General features: G+C 35.1%; 1 protein-coding gene, 1 long non-coding RNA gene, 4 other non-coding genes and 1 pseudogene across 9 annotated transcripts; 3 read left to right on the forward strand and 4 right to left on the reverse strand.

The window, feature by feature from the left end:
* Positions 1 to 3,840: 3,840 nt before the first annotated feature.
* On the reverse strand, positions 3,841 to 3,914 carry TRNAI-AAU. Its single transcript has one exon. It is a non-coding gene; the product is annotated as a tRNA-Ile (tRNA).
* Positions 3,915 to 4,358: 444 nt separating this feature from the next.
* On the reverse strand, positions 4,359 to 4,432 carry TRNAI-AAU. Its single transcript has one exon. It is a non-coding gene; the product is annotated as a tRNA-Ile (tRNA).
* Positions 4,433 to 4,859: 427 nt separating this feature from the next.
* TRNAI-AAU lies at positions 4,860 to 4,933 on the reverse strand. The gene has a single exon. It is a non-coding gene; the product is annotated as a tRNA-Ile (tRNA).
* An 859-nt stretch (positions 4,934 to 5,792) lies between these two features.
* On the forward strand, positions 5,793 to 5,877 carry TRNAM-CAU. Its single transcript is given in 2 exon segments — positions 5,793 to 5,830; positions 5,842 to 5,877. It is a non-coding gene; the product is annotated as a tRNA-Met (tRNA).
* Positions 5,878 to 8,750: 2,873 nt separating this feature from the next.
* Positions 8,751 to 10,275, reverse strand: LOC106414788. Its single transcript, XM_022708925.2, has one exon. It carries the CDS (start codon positions 9,622 to 9,624, stop codon positions 9,274 to 9,276), a length of 351 nt encoding a protein of 116 aa, XP_022564646.1. The 5' UTR covers positions 9,625 to 10,275; the 3' UTR covers positions 8,751 to 9,273.
* Positions 10,276 to 11,646: 1,371 nt separating this feature from the next.
* On the forward strand, positions 11,647 to 13,507 carry LOC106412353. 4 transcript variants are annotated; one of them, XR_002660868.2, is made up of 4 exons: positions 11,647 to 12,061; positions 12,216 to 12,590; positions 12,697 to 13,106; positions 13,183 to 13,507. It is a non-coding gene; the product is annotated as an uncharacterized LOC106412353 (long non-coding RNA). The 4 variants fall into 4 exon arrangements; XR_007327205.1 differs by having other exon boundaries at positions 11,648 to 12,061; positions 12,242 to 12,590; XR_007327206.1 differs by having other exon boundaries at positions 11,651 to 12,590; positions 12,676 to 13,106.
* A 2,582-nt stretch (positions 13,508 to 16,089) lies between these two features.
* LOC106414508 lies at positions 16,090 to 18,262 on the forward strand (annotated as a pseudogene).
* Positions 18,263 to 18,289: the final 27 nt, after the last annotated feature.

Consider the following 18,289-nt stretch of genomic DNA (forward strand, 5'->3'; position numbering starts at 1 on the left):
AAAAAATTCAAGGCACTAGTGGAGAATCACTTCACAACAAAAATCGGAACCTTGTACTCTGATAATGGCGGCGAGTTCGTGGGCTTGCGTACTTTCCTAGCTGAAGCCGGCATCTCCCACCTCACCACACCACCACACACCCCAGAACACAATGGAATCTCCGAGAGAAAGCACAGACATGTTGTTGAAACCGGCATGACGTTGCTCACTCATTCTGACATGCCAAAATCCTACTGGACATATGCATTCGCTACGGCCACGTATCTGATCAATAGGCTGCCCACACCGGTCATTAACATGGAGACACCATTCAACAAACTCTTCGCCACACAACCCAACTACTCCAAGCTTAGAGTTTTCGGATGCCTTTGCTTCCCCTGGCTCAGACCCTACACCAAACACAAACTTGAAGATCGCTCAACACCATGCGTGTTCCTTGGCTATTCCACAACACAAAGTGCCTACCTATGCTTGCAACCCAACACAGGCAGAATCTATGTCTCGCGCCACGTTCGCTTCGACGAGACGCAATTCCCATACCACAAACTGAAAACACCTATCCACACCCAAACCTCGGAGCAGACACCCAGATCCACATTCCCACCAGTAACCACAATACCATTCTCTCCAACTACACAAAATCCACCTCAACCTAACCCACCTATACCGCCACTCGTACCACCTCAAACGGGATCCTCTAGCTCAGATTCTCACTTGCAGGTACAGGAGAGTTCAACAGACTTGGAGACGACGACGACTCCAGATGGTGGTTCACTGGCGGCTACGACTCAGTCAGACTCTGCTTCGACTACTCCAACCTCGCAGCAACAACATGACGCACAGCCACAAACATCGTCGTCCTCGTCATCATCAGCTCCAGAACCACCACCACCAATGAACGAGCACATGATGACCACCAGGCGCAAGAATCACATCGTTAAACCGAATCCAAAATACAATTACTCGGCTGCGCTCTCTACATCAGTTCCAGACGAACCACGCACTCTTGCTCAAGCTCTTAGTGATAAGAGATGGCGTGGGTCTATGTCTACAGAAATCGATGCTTTTGTTCGCAATGGAACATACGATCTGGTTCCCCGACAGCCTCACTATAATGTTGTTGGTTGCAGGTGGCTCCACAAAAATAAATTTCACTCCAATGGCTCTCATCGTTGCTGCAAATCGAGACTGGTTGCCAAAGGCTACAAACAACAATATGGGCAAGACTACACGGAGACTTTCAGCCCAGTGATCAAATCAACAACACTGCGCTTGGTACTGGATATTGCTGTGAGTAACTCGTGGTCTATACAGCAACTGGACGTCAACAATGCTTTTCTCCAGGGAACACTTACGGAAGAAGTCTATATGGATCAGCCACCGGGCTTCACTGATCAAGACAACCCAACTCACGTCTGCCGTCTCAAAAAGGCTGTCTATGGTCTCAAACAAGCTCCAAGAGCTTGGTACAATGAACTTCGCGACTTCCTTCTCAGCCTAGGATTCGCAAACTCTCTCGCTGACACATCCTTGTTTGTTCTTAGGCGCAAACAGGGGTTTGTCTACCTTTTAATCTATGTTGATGACATCTTGGTGACAGGAAACTCTAAAGACGACATACGCACCATTCTCACACTTTTGGCGGACAGGTTCTCTGTCAAGGATGCTGAAGACTTGAACTACTTCTTAGGCATCGAGGCACACCGGACACCACATGGCCTCCACCTCTCTCAGCGCAAATACATCCTTGACCTGCTCCATAAACACGATATGATCAATGCGAAACCGGTAAGCACCCCTATGGCGTCGTCGACAAAGCTTACGCTCAAAACCGGCACACCGCTAACCAACCCCACAAAATATCGCCAGCTCATTGGAGGTCTGCAATATCTTCAGTTCACACGTCTGGACATTGCCTTTGCAGTCAACCGGCTATCTCAGTTTATGCACTGTCCGACAGAAGATCACTGGCAAGCCGCCAAAAGAGTGTTAAGATACCTTGCAGGTACCCCTACTCATGGAGTCTACTACAGCGCCAACAACAAACCTCTTCTGCAAGCGTACTCAGACGCTGATTGGGCTGGGGATGCCGATGACTACGTCTCAACAAACTCTTACATAGTATACCTTGGGAAACATCCCATTTCATGGAGCTCCAAGAAACAAAATGGAGTCGCGCGTTCCTCTACCGAGGCCGAGTATAGGGCTGTTGCAAACGCTGCGGCTGAACTCGCTTGGATTTGTAATGTGCTCACTGACCTTGGCGTCCAAGTCCCAACCCCTCCATTCCTCTACTGCGACAATATTGGTGCGACATTCCTTTGTGCGAACCCAGTTTTCCACTCTCGTATGAAGCACATTGCCCTCGACTATCACTTCGTAAGAGGACAGGTACAACAAGGAGCTCTGCGTGTCTCTCATGTCAACACAAGAGATCAACTCGCTGATGCCTTGACAAAGCCACTACCTCGCGCTCGATTCCTTGAACTAAGAGACAAGATTGGAGTTGCTTCAGCCCCTCCATCTTGAGGGGGCGTGTTAAGAATATGATATCTCTTCCATTTAAGTTTCGGATCTCAATCCCTGTAATATAGGAAACTATTATTAATAGCTTAACCTAGTAGCGCATGTGCTCTAGTATATATACTCTTCCTTGTCATGTAAAGCATAGATTGAAATTACATTCCTTACAACAAGGGTTTGCACTGTTCAGACAAGAGTACGACGTATATGTATAATATATAGTACGGATATCTTAACTTTGAAGATATCATTTGCACAAACAAAGTCTTTGCTTGTTACCCCCATGGAGACCCCTTAATTTCCTAGCAACCTCGCAATTTCACGGAAAATCGCACTGCGTCTTAAAGAAAGAGAGAAGGAAAATATCTGAAATTGATCAAGAGACGTTCCTTTCTGAGGAATTTTAACAAACATTTCTTATAAACGAGTTGATTGGGACATGCAAGTGGTCCGACAGTGAAATTTGTAACATCATTGATTCACTCCAGGTACATATATGAAAAACTTATTGATTTGGTTATCTATCTCACTAAAATAAATTCATTTTTGGGTCATTTATCTAAGAAAAATTAGTGATTAAGCAGGGTTGAAGGTAAAATAGTAAATGAATGAATGGTGACTGATTTTTGATATCATAAAACGTTAAAACAAAACACGAAATGTTGATTGCATAGTTAGTAAATAAGTGTTTCCAAAATGAATGCTTGACTAATAGAGATGTGGGGTTGATTAGCCGTTGGTTTTGATATGGGGCAGGGGTACTGTAGTGAAATTGACTCTTTCACAAAAAGTTTAAGTATATTAATTCACAATATTAGTATAATATATGTAAAATAATGTTAGTGGTGTTATGCTCTCAAATGATTTCATTACAAAAAATTAACTAGGGTATATAAACAAATAAATTGAATAAAGTCTATTCTATTATTTCTATTTTATGCTTTGTTTAAATATTCTGTAAAAACTTTTTGGGGTGGAACTCCTCTAATAAGTAATAAGCTCCCTTTTTAGAACTTTTGTCAAAATGATTTTACTCTTCTGAGTTCTGAATCTCTGATGCACTGCTGTTTGTTTGTTTTTTTTTTCTTTTGAACACCACTGCCGATCTTTTTTTTGCTACGAAACTTGATATTCTGTTTAAATTAGTCAGTAATGCTATTATTTTGTAGTTTGGCTTCTGATTAAATATAACCCATACTTAGAATGTTTTGACTTTTGACTTTAAGTCCAAGAATAATTAGGCAGTAATGCTGTTATTATGATTTTTATATGTTATTTAATCACTAACCTAATGAAATGAAAATGAAAAAAAAGATTTGGCCTATACAGGAATCGAACCTGTGACCTTCGCGTTATTAGCACGACGCTCTAAACAACTGAGCTAATAGGCCATATAAACAAATAAATTGAATAAAGTCTATTCTATTATTTCTATTTTATGCTTTGTTTAAATATTATGTAAAAACTTTTTGGGGTGGAACTCCTCTAATAAGTAATAAGCTCCCTTTTTAGAACTTTTGTCAAAATGATTTTACTCTTCTGAGTTCTGAATCTCTGATGCACTGCTGTTTGTTTGTTTTTTTTTTCTTTTGAACACCACTGCCGATCTTTTTTTTGCTACGAAACTTGATATGCTACGAAACTTGATATTCTGTTTAAATTAGTCAGTAATGCTGTTATTTTGTAGTTTGGCTTCTGATTAAATATAACCCATACTTAGAATGTTTTGACTTTTGACTTTAAGTCCAAGAATAATTAGGCAGTAATGCTGTTATTATGATTTTTATATGTTATTTAGTCACTAACCTAATGAAATGAAAATGAAAAAAAAGATTTGGCCTATACAGGAATCGAACCTGTGACCTTCGCGTTATTAGCACGACGCTCTAAACAACTGAGCTAATAGGCCATATAAACAAATAAATTGAATAAAGTCTATTCTATTATTTCTATTTTATGCTTTGTTTAAATATTATGTAAAAACTTTTTGGGGTGGAACTCCTCTAATAAGTAATAAGCTCCCTTTTTAGAACTTTTGTCAAAATGATTTTACTCTTCTGAGTTCTGAATCTCTGATGCACTGCTGTTTGTTTGTTTTTTTTTTCTTTTGAACACCACTGCCGATCTTTTTTTTGCTACGAAACTTGATATTCTGTTTAAATTAGTCAGTAATGCTATTATTTTGTAGTTTGGCTTCTGATTAAATATAACCCATACTTAGAATGTTTTGACTTTTGACTTTAAGTCCAAGAATAATTAGGCAGTAATGCTGTTATTATGATTTTTATATGTTATTTAGTCACTAACCTAATGAAATGAAAATGAAAAAAAAATTTTGGCCTATACAGGGATCGAACCTGTGACCTTCGCGTTATTAGCACGACGCTCTAACCAACTGAGCTAATAGGCCATCTTGTTAAAAGCATATCAAAATCATATTTAGTAAGGACATATAATTTGATTCCTTGTGACTCAATATTTGATCCATCTTCTTCTTCTCTTCAGAGTCTAGGGATTAATATATCGTTGTCAAATCTGGTCTGTTGCAGAGACGCGTTCTTGTCTCAAAATTTAAAAGTTTTATTTTAATTTGGTGATTGATTCACTGTTGTTTGCGTTCCGCAAGAAGGTTTTTGTAAGAAAACAATAATTCGATGGAGTGTGTAGTTCAAGGAATCATAGAGACACAGGTTCGGTCTTTCTTTTAAGTGTCCGAAAGTTCACGAAGAAATTTTTTAAGATTTGCTTCTGATTTCATATGTGTTATTCAATATTTTCAGCATGTTGAAGCGCTTGAGATTCTTCTTCAAGGTCTTTGTGGCGTTCAACGCCAACGCTTGAGAGTTGTGCCGACTGCTGCTGCAGCTCTTATGTCGGATGGTGGTACTACATTGTAATATGTTGAAATTAGAAGAAAAAAAAAACATGTGTTCTCTCATGTTAGGTCGTTTGGTTTTATGTAGTAAACTGTTCACATGATCACATCACACAATGGCTGTGAAAACTTGTGAACCACTAGAGTTTAGTATTTAGTGAAAGCTCTTCAAAAATTCACAACTTGCATAAGGTTTTTGTCTTCACTCTCATCAACCTTTTGGTGATATATGGTGTTCCAAGTTTTTTATTAGTATATTGACAAAAGCTTTGAAGACTATTAAAAACCAATGTCTGTCATGAACTTGACACCAAAGATTGGTGGTATTCATGGTAAAAAGAAGTTATATTGCAAACAGTGTTGATAATTCTGTGCCGTTATGAATAACCAAACAGGGGTGGTGGCGCAGTTGGCTAGCGCGTAGGTCTCATAGCTATTGAGTGATCCTGAGGTCGAGAGTTCGAGCCTCTCTCACCCCACTTTCTTTTTGTTTAAAAAAAAATAGTAGTGATTCAAGCAAGGCAAATACTGTTTTAAGTTTTAAACTTTTAACTATGCACAACTTGAAACCAGAAGAAAACTTAAAACAGAGGATAAAATAATCACAAGAAGAAGCTAATAGAGAACAATTATCATCTTCCTCCATTTGCTTCTTTAAAGCTGTTCCAGTTCAAGAACCATTACAATCATCACAAGAAGAAGCTAAATAGAGAATAAAATAATCAATTAACAAACGTCAAAACTTTCTTTCTTCTTTCTAACCTTATATAAGCAAGCTCCTCAACAAGTTCCCTCTCCTCTTTACTCAATCTCTTTGGTATCTCCACTTGCACTCTCACCACCTGATCCCCTCTCAGATTACTCTTGTTCATCACCGGAACTCCCTTCTTCGCCATCACCAGCGTCGTCCCCGGCTGTGTCCACCGTCGGTACTCTCAACGTAGCATCAACATACGATATATCTTGCAGGCGTAGAGAATGTTGGTATCGTCCGGTTACAGAACCGGGTCTGGCACAACCTCTAAAACAACAAACAGATCGTCTGGTGAGTGGTGACCCTCCTCTCTTCCCTGCATTGGCTTCTCCTCTCACTCTTAACCGGCTACTTTGAGACTGATCCGTTTAGTCTTCCTCACGCGTCCGTCTGTTGAGATCTCTCCAGTGCCGTTACAGGAGGAGCAAGTCATGACTTGTTGGAACACTCCGAGAGGGGTTCTTGCTGACGAGACCACCTGGCCTTGACCGCCGCAGGTTGTGCATTTGGTTTCCTGGTTTTGCATCATAAAAATGTGGATTTCAAATTTTATTAAGAAAGTGTTTTTATTTTAAATTGGGTATTTTGCCAATTATTCCATTTCTATGGCCACTTCGTTAATTATTTGGTGACGGTTCTAAGTTTCCCTTTTGAACAAAAACCTTTGAAGGCTTAAACCCTTCTTAAACCTTGGCCGCCCCAAACACCAATTTTGCTCTGCCTTCGTTTCCGAACCCGAACCCTCAATTCGATCCTCATCGTCTCAGGAACGGATTCAAGTAAAGAGACGGCCTTTTAACCTAACCTAACTTTCCCCCATTTAGCTGCGTCGATCGAAATTGCATACAAACCCTAATCAACAGGTTTCGAATGGCGGCCGCTATTGATGGGTGTTTCAGTCTCAAACTTGCGTTCGAAACGCTCTCTGAACGTTGCCCAAAGTTGGCAGCTTTTCCATTTTTCAATCAGATTTGCTGTTTTTTTTTGTACACTGTTCAAATACTTGAAAACATGTAACAAAATGTTCACTTTCTTTATTTATTTTTCTGTGCAGTGGTTCGAGTTGATGCAAAGCTCGCGGGACTGAACACTTCTTGTATACAAAAACCGTACTTGTTCACATCGGTCGTGTAAAAGTTACTTTAAATATGTTTATTTCACATTCCTACACGAAACTCCAGGTCAAAATCTAGCGCAGTTCACGTTTGATCTGAAGAGTTCAACATGAACGATCTGAAAACTAGATGAGTTGAATTGTGACTTGCAATAAGTTGAAGAAAGATAATAAGTTAGCGAATCTTGTTGTAGGTCTTATGGATTGCAAAACTCGTTGTAACCTCTTGTCTCTTGAGATTTATTCATATTTAACGGTGAATCAATCTAAGATTGGTTGGTATTCTGAGTGTTTGTACAACATATGCGAGCATAAGAATTGACTTTGTTTTAACTCAATTAGAGATATCCTAATAATACTCATTGGAGTTCACTTCATAGAAGGGTTTTGATGGCCCATAACAGTTTGTATGCAAAATAGAAGTTATGCTTGGCCTTGGGTCCCAAGCTGTCTCTAATAAAATTTAAAATATTTCCATCTGTTTAAAATTAGTAGATTTTCAAGTTTGACATATATTAGAAAAAAAAAATATATTTTTTTTTCATATATATGCCTTATTCGATTAGTCCTGGAAAAAAAATATTTAGTGGAATACTACACATGTCTGACCCGAATTTGTGTTGCCTTCTAACCACTGCTAAAGGATAGCTAGATCATCTATTACTGGAATACCATGTAAATTGTTTAGGGCGAAACTCAAATTCAAACTAGCCAAATAATAGTAATTTTGTTCTCAGTAGACATCAAACTCAAGGTAGAAGAGTTTACACCGTGCTCCAAGTTATCTTTTAAAACATAGGAAGTATGTTTTTCTGTATAACATTTAGCTGTATTAATTCCTCAAAACTGGTAAGATTAGGAGAGAAATTTTAGTCAAAAAGATTAGAAGAGAAATATACCTTTTCTGCAAACAGTCATCTCGACCGTTGGATATGGATATTTTAATAAAAATTACATCACCAAACCCTGAACTCGGTTTTGCTATACATGTCATGTTAACGTCGATTTCAACTTGATGATTAAGTATCGTGGATATTTGGTTGAAGACAAGAGATTGATTTTCTATTTAGATATTTATGAAATCGATTCACAAACTTGTACGTACTCGTTGTAATTAAACACCAGATTTTGAAATATATGCATGGCGCAATTCAAACGCGTGATGGCGTAAGATATTACGTATTGATAGATACGCCACGCATGGTGTGTCGTAATAATTAACATCAGAGTCGTGATTCTCGTGAACTTATATATGATCATACACCACGGTTTTCTTGTTCTTTTGTTCGAAAGATGGAACGTGAAAACGAGACTTTTCTTCTGATGTGCTCTTATCAAAAGAATGAGACGTGAATGATTCGGAAGTTAGGGTCCATCCGCACATCCACTCAAAAGACGTACTTACGTTCAAGGAAGTTTTATTATATTCGCTGTTAGTTTTGTTTTCAGTCTTTATTTACTTTGTGAAAATAGTTATGTATATACTAGACGAATTACTTTGTGAAAAGATTAATGCTAAACTCAGTCAAAAGATTTATGAGATCTGAAACCAATTACAGTTTTATAGCAAAATATTACACACACATACTTTTTAATTAGATTATTAACAAGGGCCGAGTAATCGATACAAGGTCAAGGCGGATATTAGTTCTGCTATTCTTGTTAGGACCGACCATGCCTTCCTTTTACGTTTAGTGAACTTCAGTTTATTTAGTTTGTTTCTCTATCGTATATGAGTTATTCGTAACATTTTTTTTCGATGGCGAGTTGGTGAATTTTGGTTTGGTTATCGTCTCACTACTAGTTTTATGATTTATCGAAGAAAAATATAACCACATAAACCGAATTAAAAAAATTAACCTTTTACCTTTATTTCAATCGATTCCATTGCTTAAAATTGAATATATATATATATATATATATATATATATATATATATATACTTACATTATACAGTCAATTCACTCTTTATTAAGCACACAAAAATGAATTCCCAACAGAACGCAATTACAAAAGAAAATCAAGAACATGGCTAAACAAAAAGTTCTCAAGAAGATGTGTTAATAACTTAATCTGTTTGAGGTGGACGATGATATGTGAGATAGATTGTTCAATCAATTTTCCAACAGAAGAATCTCTAACGTCACAAGTAACATGTTGTTTAGCCTCTACGCCATCGAAATCTCTATTATCGTCATTTACATGATCTTCGTCTTCGGAATCTTCTTCAGAACAGTCTTCTTCTGCAAGCAAATGAGATGGAACGACGGATTGTTGATACTCATATTCATCAATACTAAGTCCCCATTCTTGATAATCCTCTCCTGCCATCGCTAAAGCCTCCATCGAAACCATCATTAACTAAGTTAGCAGAGAATGATTGTAAGAATATAGTATGCTTTGTTTGGAATCTTTTGAGTTCTTCTTGTGTTGATGAGTACGTGTGGCTAACGACGTTATATATATAGAGGCATGTTCGGACGTGAGGTTTCTCCCCTGAAACTAATACCAAAAGATCACGAGAAGACCTGTTTACAAATCAAATCGTTGAATTGGATTGAATTTGAATTTCTAAAATGTCAAATACTTTGACCGAAACAATATGAATAACAACAAAAACAACATTCTCGTGATTCTCTGTAGAAGTTGAAGAAGACTACTTGCAGATTGAAACTAGAATGAATACTAGTTTCATGTTAAAAAAATAGAAAACTACAATGCTGCCATGAGTAATGTGAAACATGTTCATATAGGATTCCTGATTGGACTATATCTTTAGAAATTTATCTGTAAAATTTATGATGTAGGTGATTTGGTTGTAGTTGTAAATTTATTGATTTATATTTTTGCATAGATTTTTGTTATAGTTATGTTGATTGTATCTGTAAGTTTTTGGAAGTAAATATTTTTTAAAATAAAACATATGAGATATATATCAATTAAAATACTTATTAATAAGAAAATATAAATTATCAAAAATTATCATTGTTTTAATGTAATATATAAACTACATTTATATTATTTAAAATTTTAACATATTATAAAATTATTAAAAAGTAAACAAAATTAAGTATAAATTTTAAAAATTATAGTAAAAGTTAATATCTAAGTAGTAATAAATTTTGCCTATAATTATCTAATTTATTTGATACTATACATGATTTTTCATTTTACAGTTGCTCAACAGCCTAAATAATAAAGATGTAGAATTTTTACCTAAATTACATAAGAGACAAAATTCTTTTATTTTTTTTGGTCTAGCTTTAGAAATAAAGCTAAATCATGTTTGGCAAAAAATAGTAGCGTTTTGATGTAGACTTTTAAACTTTAAAACTTTAAAACTAAAAATAAATCATGATTGGTAAAGTTTGATAATTTTAAAATAGATAAAACCAAAGAAATGAGATAAAGTCCAATAAATCATCCACACTGTTTTATATAACACATTACACCCTTACAACAGAAAAAAAAAACATTACACCCAACAAAATATATTTTAATGCGCTAGAACAGCCACAAAAAAAGAATAATTATTTAATTAAGCATTTTATCTCCGCATTGAATTATAAGTTTTGTTATAAGTTATGACTTCCTAGACATTTTGGATTGTAACTAAGGTTTTGTTATTATAAGTTTTGTTATTCATTCTAAACAGAAAAACAAAACCTTAGTTACAATCCAAAATGTCTAGGACAAGTTATGACTTCCAAAAAGGACAAAATGAAAAAAGATAATGGTTTTCTGGTCGGCTAGTTAAGGTTAGTCCAGCCAATCTTTAGACTTGGCAATATCCAACATATATTTTTCTTATAAATATATAAATGAGTAATTATTAATTCGAGTGATATACAATGCCGTCATTGACAATTAGTCAGGTTAAATATAATATTTATTAAATTCAGTGAAGTCAATTTTTTAAAATATGAAGGAAAGTCAATTTTATAAAATATTTAAAAAAATTATCATAATACTAAATATATATTTAGGTTAGGAAACAATCAAATTTAAGTAGAGTAGTTATACTTTTTAATCATATACTCCCTCCGTTTCATATTAAGTGTCGTTTTAAAGAATATTTTTCGTTACAAAATAAATATTGTTTTCGATTTTTAATGCAAAATTTATTAATTTTATGCAAAATTTATTTTTCTATTGGTTGAAATATGGTTAGGTGTATAGGTAATAGTATTTTTTTAGAAGAAATGTACAAAATTAATTGTTTTCTTAATCCGTGTGCCGAAAACTAAAACGACACTTATAATGAGAGTATAAAAAATCTATATACTATATTAAAAGGGATATATGAGCTCCATTGAGACTGTGAACGTCAGCCAATTAAATCAACCAATCATACAATTTTAATGATCCATGTCATCATCCACACAACGCCAGCAAGTCATCTTCTCCGTTTTTGTATATCGTGCACGACTTTTCCACTCCTATTTACGACTTATCTCCTCCCTCCTCCTTCAATTAATCATCTAACTCTATGATCACTCACGCTTCAGCTTCTCTTCTATTCTATATACAAGCTGTATTTTTTTTTTGGTTCTGCGACACTGGTCCGTGGTTTCAACTTCACCCGCCTTCGTCTCCATGGACGGATCGAAGGAAACGTCAACAAGCTCTGTGATCAACTCAAGAAATCTTCTCCGATAAAAATTGAATCTGGAAATTCCAACACGAAGAAGAGAAGATCTGATTATGATTCCCTCATGCGGCTCCTGTTGCCGTCAAAAGGTACACGATCTGAACGATGATATTGACGGAGGAAGACCTGATCGGGGGTGTTCAGGTATAAAGGATCTAAATTTCTGATTAAAAATGCTATAAAAAGGCTAGCTTTCTTCCTTTGAACATCATCTTCTCAAACTGTGAAAACACCAAAGTTAATTCATTTTCTGTGAGATGTCAAAAAAAAAACAAAATTCATTTTCTGTGATTTGAAGGCTTGGTTATATATGTTTGTATCAAGACTCAGTTGATAAAACCAAGACCTTTGGAGAAGCGAATTCGAGGTTTAGATTTATGAGACTGGCTTGGGATGTGAGCAAGCGTCAGTAACAGATTCAGTTGCATTAAGACTAACAAGAAAGTGAAAAGCTAATGGCTTGGTCTCAACGAGTTTTCAGATTTGAGCCACAAAGGAGAGGTTACGGAGTGTTCCGATCATCATTAAGAAGAGATTATGGAGTTTGGGCTCAAGACTGATGTAGAAAGAGCAAGAGTTCGCTTATAAGGACTTTGATGTGAGGCTTTGCCTAAATCTGTTGAGTGGAGAACGAAAGGAGCCGTGCGCTATGTCAAGAACCAAGGCTCTTGCGGTAAGCAAAAATCTTGGACTCTAATGTGTTATAGCTTTAATTTTTTATTTAGATTTTTTTTTTTTTTGAATTGTTATGCAAGAAGTTATTGGGCGTTTTTGGACAGTTGCTGCAGTGGAAGGTGTAAACAAGACTGTGACCGCAAACTTGACAGCATTGTCTGAACCATAACTCATAGATTGTAGTCTGTGACACAACTTACAACAATGGCTGCAACAGTGGTTTCATGGATTATGCTTTTGAGTGTGGTGAAGAACGTATTCGCAAGGAAGAGGATTATCCTTACTCTATGGAAGAAGGAACTTTCTAAATGCAAAAAGGTTTTTGTGTAACTGCGAAAAAGGAATAAATTGGTCGTACTAATTCTCTTTGTTTTTAAACCGGATGAATCTGAAATGGTAACTATCAGCGGGCCCCAAGATGTACGTAGAAATGATGAGAAAAATCTCTTGAAGGCATTGGCTCATCAATCTCTCAGTGTCGCTATTGATGCTTCTGCTAGAGACTTCCAGCGGTGTAAGTACATTATTAAATCCATAGAAAATGAATAATCTTCTTGATGTTTGAATTATTGTGTTTTGGTATGTGAAAGATGTCTTTGATGGGCGGTGTGGTGTCGATTTGGACCATGGTGTTGCTGCAGTTGGGTATGGATCAAGCAAGGGTTCAGATTATATCATGGTGAAAAATTCTTGGGGACGAACATGGAGGGTGGGGAGAAAGGTTACATCAGGATGAAGAGGAACACTGGGAAACCAGGGGGTGTCTGTGAAATCAATAAGATGCTTCCTTCCCCAACAAACCAAAGTGGTGATATCATTTTATCCTATATGCATTTGATTATTATCTTAATATCTTCATAACAACATGAATTTTGTCATGAAATTGTTTTGTTAATGAATAGAAATGTTGTAAGTTTGAGCAATAACAAAAAAAAAAGATGATTGAAAAAACAGAGCATTTTTAAACTGAATAAAAACAGAGAACTAGATTGAACAGTTTCATAGGTAGAAAGTACATTAAGATAATAGAAGACGAATACCTTACACAGTTTCTTAGGTTAGAAGTAACTGTAGAAAAAAAAATATCAAAGACTAGAATATCAAAAAACAGACAAAAATACAGAAGTGACTTACTTTGTCTACTAAACTTGAACTGAACATGAGTCTTTGTATCTCGATCATCATTGTGTCTGAAGCAAAGTGCTTGCCCAGGATTGCCTCTCAAAAAACAATTCAATTTATGAAAGAAATATATAACTAAGAGAGAAAACAGTGCCGTGCGAGGCTATCTAGAAGCCTAAGGCAATTTAAAAATATGGGGCCTTTCATATAACAAGTAAATATGTAATTAATATAGTTTTGATAGGATATAAATCATGAAAACAAAACCATAACATACTATATCAACAAAAGAGAAGAGGAAAAAGTACCAGTGTATAAACGAAGAGGATGGTGGCATGGAGAAAAAAACGAGGTAGTGTAATGTATCGAAATTTCTTTGAAAGGCGATACAATGATGAGATATATATCTAATTCAAATTAAGATTTTTGATTTATAGTGTTTTTAGAAAACTTCCAGAAAAAATGCTATTTTAACCCATAAAACTTGACCTGATTCCTTTTTGATTTGCCATTCAGCTTTTTTTTTTATTTGTTTCCTTTTTCTTTCTATAAAAGATTATATTCCAAAATATATACACAATCAAAGATTCGAACACAGGTCACTAACTACGAGGATTGAGAAACCTCAAGTCTAAATCACTACGAGAGGCTAAACTTTCAGAAATTTGGAGCCCCAAAAATTCTATATATACTAGATGTTTTGCCCGCACTTGCGGGCTTAATCGTTTTACATATATATATATATTAGTTTATATTTTATTAATTCAAAAATCAGCATGATAACTAATTATTTATGTTTTCAAAAAAAAATCAAACATCAAATTATATATATATATATATATAAAAATATATGACGTAAATTGAATTAAAATATATATGTTTATTATTATGCTGAAATTGTAAAAGAAAACATTCACATATTAAAAATATTTAAGTAAATATATTTATACAAATTTAGTTGATTAATGTTTAATTATAAATTCTTTTTTTTATTTTCTAAATTTTATAATTCAAAAACAAATTTTAAGATAACAACACAATATATAAGAATTATCTTATTTAAGAAAATTAATATTGCAAAATTTTGTTTGTAGTTATATAATTAATTATATATAAAATTCATTAAAGGTAACAATGACTTTAACCGTTTAATTATTATAAATAGTTTTATATCTTATTTTAAATTTTATAACTGAAAAATATGTTTTAAGATAACAACACAATGTAAAAATTATCTTTTTGAAAAGAAAATTAATATTATAAATAAAAATTCGTTTTTGATTATATAGTTAATTATATACAAATTCATTAAAGGTAGTATAGCTATTAACCGCTTTAACTTTTAACGTGAAAGCTTTGTTGCAAAAATTTACTTCGCAAATAATAGTATAGATAGATTCAAGGGTCTAAGGTAAATACCTTTTTGAATACACATGTACATCAAACAAGGTTCTGAGAAAAAAATAACGTCATTTACTTACTCTAATAGTCTATAATTTTTAAAAAAGTTTGTTCTTTATTGATATAGTTAAACTAAGCAAACCACTAAAGAGAAAGTAAATACTAACTTTTTAAAATTTTATTATAGTTAGAAAATAATATAATTTCTAAAATGAATAGTAAAATAAATAGTTTTTTTGTCACTGAGTAAAATAAATAGTTAAAATTGTTGTAAAAAGTTATAAAAGTCAATGCTACTTTAAGTTAAAAATAAATTAATATTTTTAAAAATTGTATTATTAATTTATTTACTCGCCCGCCCGTAGGGCGGGTTTACCCTAGTCGGTATAAATCTGGAAAATGCTAAAGGATAATTTGCCACGAAACTTTACTAATCCAATATTTTTTAAAGCAAATTACTAACTGTTTTTTTATTGGCGTATTAATTATTAGCACTGTTCGGGAACACGCTAGGCGCTAGTCGGGCGGTCGGGTTGGGCCTAGCGCCTAAAGAGAAAATCGAGGATTAATCGGAAATTATGCGGGACGGAATTTTTAGATGGTTTACTATGTTATAAAACATGTTAATCTTTAATTTTGCATAACATTAATACATTTTCATGTTATTGTATAAAACAGACAAATAGAATATATAAACTTAATATAGTGTAATTTTCATCAAAATTATGAATATAAATGATATTTATAAAATTTTAGATGAGATAAACAAATAAAAATATTATTAAAACTAAAAATAAAAAAAAATAGATTAGTCAATATGTCTCAAGTTCGACATCTCATTTTGTTATTTTTTATTTTTTCCTTTAAGAGAATGGCATTTACGTAATTATCATTATCTTCATCATATCCTTAAGTTTTTTACTCCTGCAATTCTTTTATCTTGTCACCGTATCTTGCACTTCTTAAGTTTTTTATTTCTGCAATTCTTTTATCTTGTCACCATATCTTGCACTTCTACGAATGATTAGACTTGATTCAGGATCATTTAGTCTCGATTTGATCTTTATTGGAGTTGACAAATCAAAATCACAACTTGGTTTTGGTGATTTTAACGATTTATACTACGCGGATTTAGATAATTAATCGCCGATTACTATTAAACTACGGTTTCTGCAGTCAAAACTCGGGTTGCCGGATAATGGCACCGATCATGTCCAACTCGCCACGGAAGCTCACCGCACAACGCGTTCTCGTCCGCTTACTCGCCCAGGCGGGCGAGTTTTAGAACAGAATTTATTAGTAATGTTTTATCTTTCCTTTTAAGAAACTCGACGACAGTTATCAATTTATTTGGCTTAAAGAAAAATGTATATATTGGCACTTTCAAGTTTCGAAATCAGAAATCTCCCGAGTGAAAGAATCATCCTTCATTGATTGACTCATTCCTTGTTATCAGGTTTGAAGTCACGGGCGGTGTTTGCTAGGTGTCTAATAATGGGCGTGGCGGGTTCGAAACTGGAGAAAGCGCTGGGCGAGCAGTTCCCGGAGGGAGAACGATACTTTGGCTTCGAAAACTTCGGCAACACTTGTTACTGTAACAGTGTTTTGCAGGTCTCCTTCTCATTCCATTCTTAAAAAGAGTTTTATTTTTCTTAAGTAAATTAAGAAGCTTGCGACAGGACTGCGTTATAAAGTTGGTCGATCTTAGGTTCTGTCTTTGTGCACAATTTTGTTTTTAGGACTGGAAGATCTGTTTCTGTTCTGTTTTTGTTTAGTGTTGTCAACTAATGATATGAACTGTTCCTCTTGTGCAGGCCCTTTACTTTTGTGCTCCCTTACGTGAACAGTTGCTTGAATACTACTCCAAAAATAATAAAAGCTGTGAGGAGAATCTCTTGACCTGCTTGGCTGATTTGTTTTCTCAGGTGATTATGATCCCTAACACATCGCATTTATGGTGTAGCAGTCACTCGTTAACTCTTGTTTGTTTTATTTTTCCTGTGTTGAAAGCATCATGTTCACTACAGATAATATGAACATTGTGGCGGTGCTAATTTTATTGCCCCTATTTTTTTTTCCAATAGATAAGTTCTCAGAAGAAGAAGACATGAGTTATTGCTCCCAAGCGCTTTGTACAGAGGTTGAAGAAACAGAATGTGCTTTTCCGGAGTTATATGCATCAGGTTCCCCTACCTGACCTTCCGTTGCTGCCTTATCTTCTCAAAACTCCTTTCCTAACTAAAATTGTGATTGAAACAGAAACATAGCGTTTTGATTAAAATTGTTGTGTTACTATATTCTCATGCAGGATGCACACGAGTTTTTGAATTATTTGTTAAATGAACTTGATGACATCTTAGAGAAAGAGGCAAAAACGGACAATGAAACTTCATCAAATGGACCGAAACTTCTTCAGGCAAATGGTGTTCATAAAGAGCCTACCGTTACATGGGTACACAAGATCTTTCAGGTAAAGCTTAACTTCCTGCATTTTCTAGTCACCAAACCAAACCAGATCATAAAAGTGATCTCAAGGTGTTTTGGCATGTGCAAACTCATTTACAGGGTACACTAACCAACGAGACAAGGTGTCTGCGGTGTGAGACAGTAACAGCAAGAGACGAGACATTCCTCGACCTAAGCCTTGATATTGAACAGAACAGCTCCATAACTAGCTGTTTGAACAACTTCTGCTCCACCGAGACTCTACACTCTGAAGACAAATTCTTCTGTGACAAATGCTGCAGTTTACAAGAAGCGCAGAAGAGGATGAAGATCAAGAAGCCACCACACATCTTAGTCATACATCTGAAACGGTTCAAATACATTGAACAGTTGGGTCGCTACAAGAAGCTATCTTACAGAGTTGTCTTCCCACTGGAACTGAAACTGAGCAACACAGTGGAAGAATACGCGGACACTGAGTATTCTCTCTTTGCAGTTGTGGTTCATGTCGGAACCGGTCCCAACCATGGTCACTATGTAAGCCTCGTGAAATCCCATAACCATTGGCTCTTCTTTGATGATGAGAATGTTGAAATGATTGAAGAATCTTCTGTTCAAACATTCTTTGGTTCGTCACAAGAGTACTCCAGCAACACTGATCATGGCTACATCTTGTTCTATGAGAGCCTCGGAACAAGATAAGAGGCCTCTCCGTCTTAATTTCTCCTT

Source organism: Brassica napus, chromosome C8 (assembly GCF_020379485.1).
Source record: "Brassica napus cultivar Da-Ae chromosome C8, Da-Ae, whole genome shotgun sequence".
Classification (NCBI taxonomy): Eukaryota; Viridiplantae; Streptophyta; class Magnoliopsida; order Brassicales; family Brassicaceae; genus Brassica; species Brassica napus.

Coding starts and splice junctions, on each gene's coding strand:
- LOC106414788 (XM_022708925.2), bottom strand. CDS start 9,624: ATGATGGTTTCGATGGAGGCTTTAGCGATGGCAGGAGAGGATTATCAA.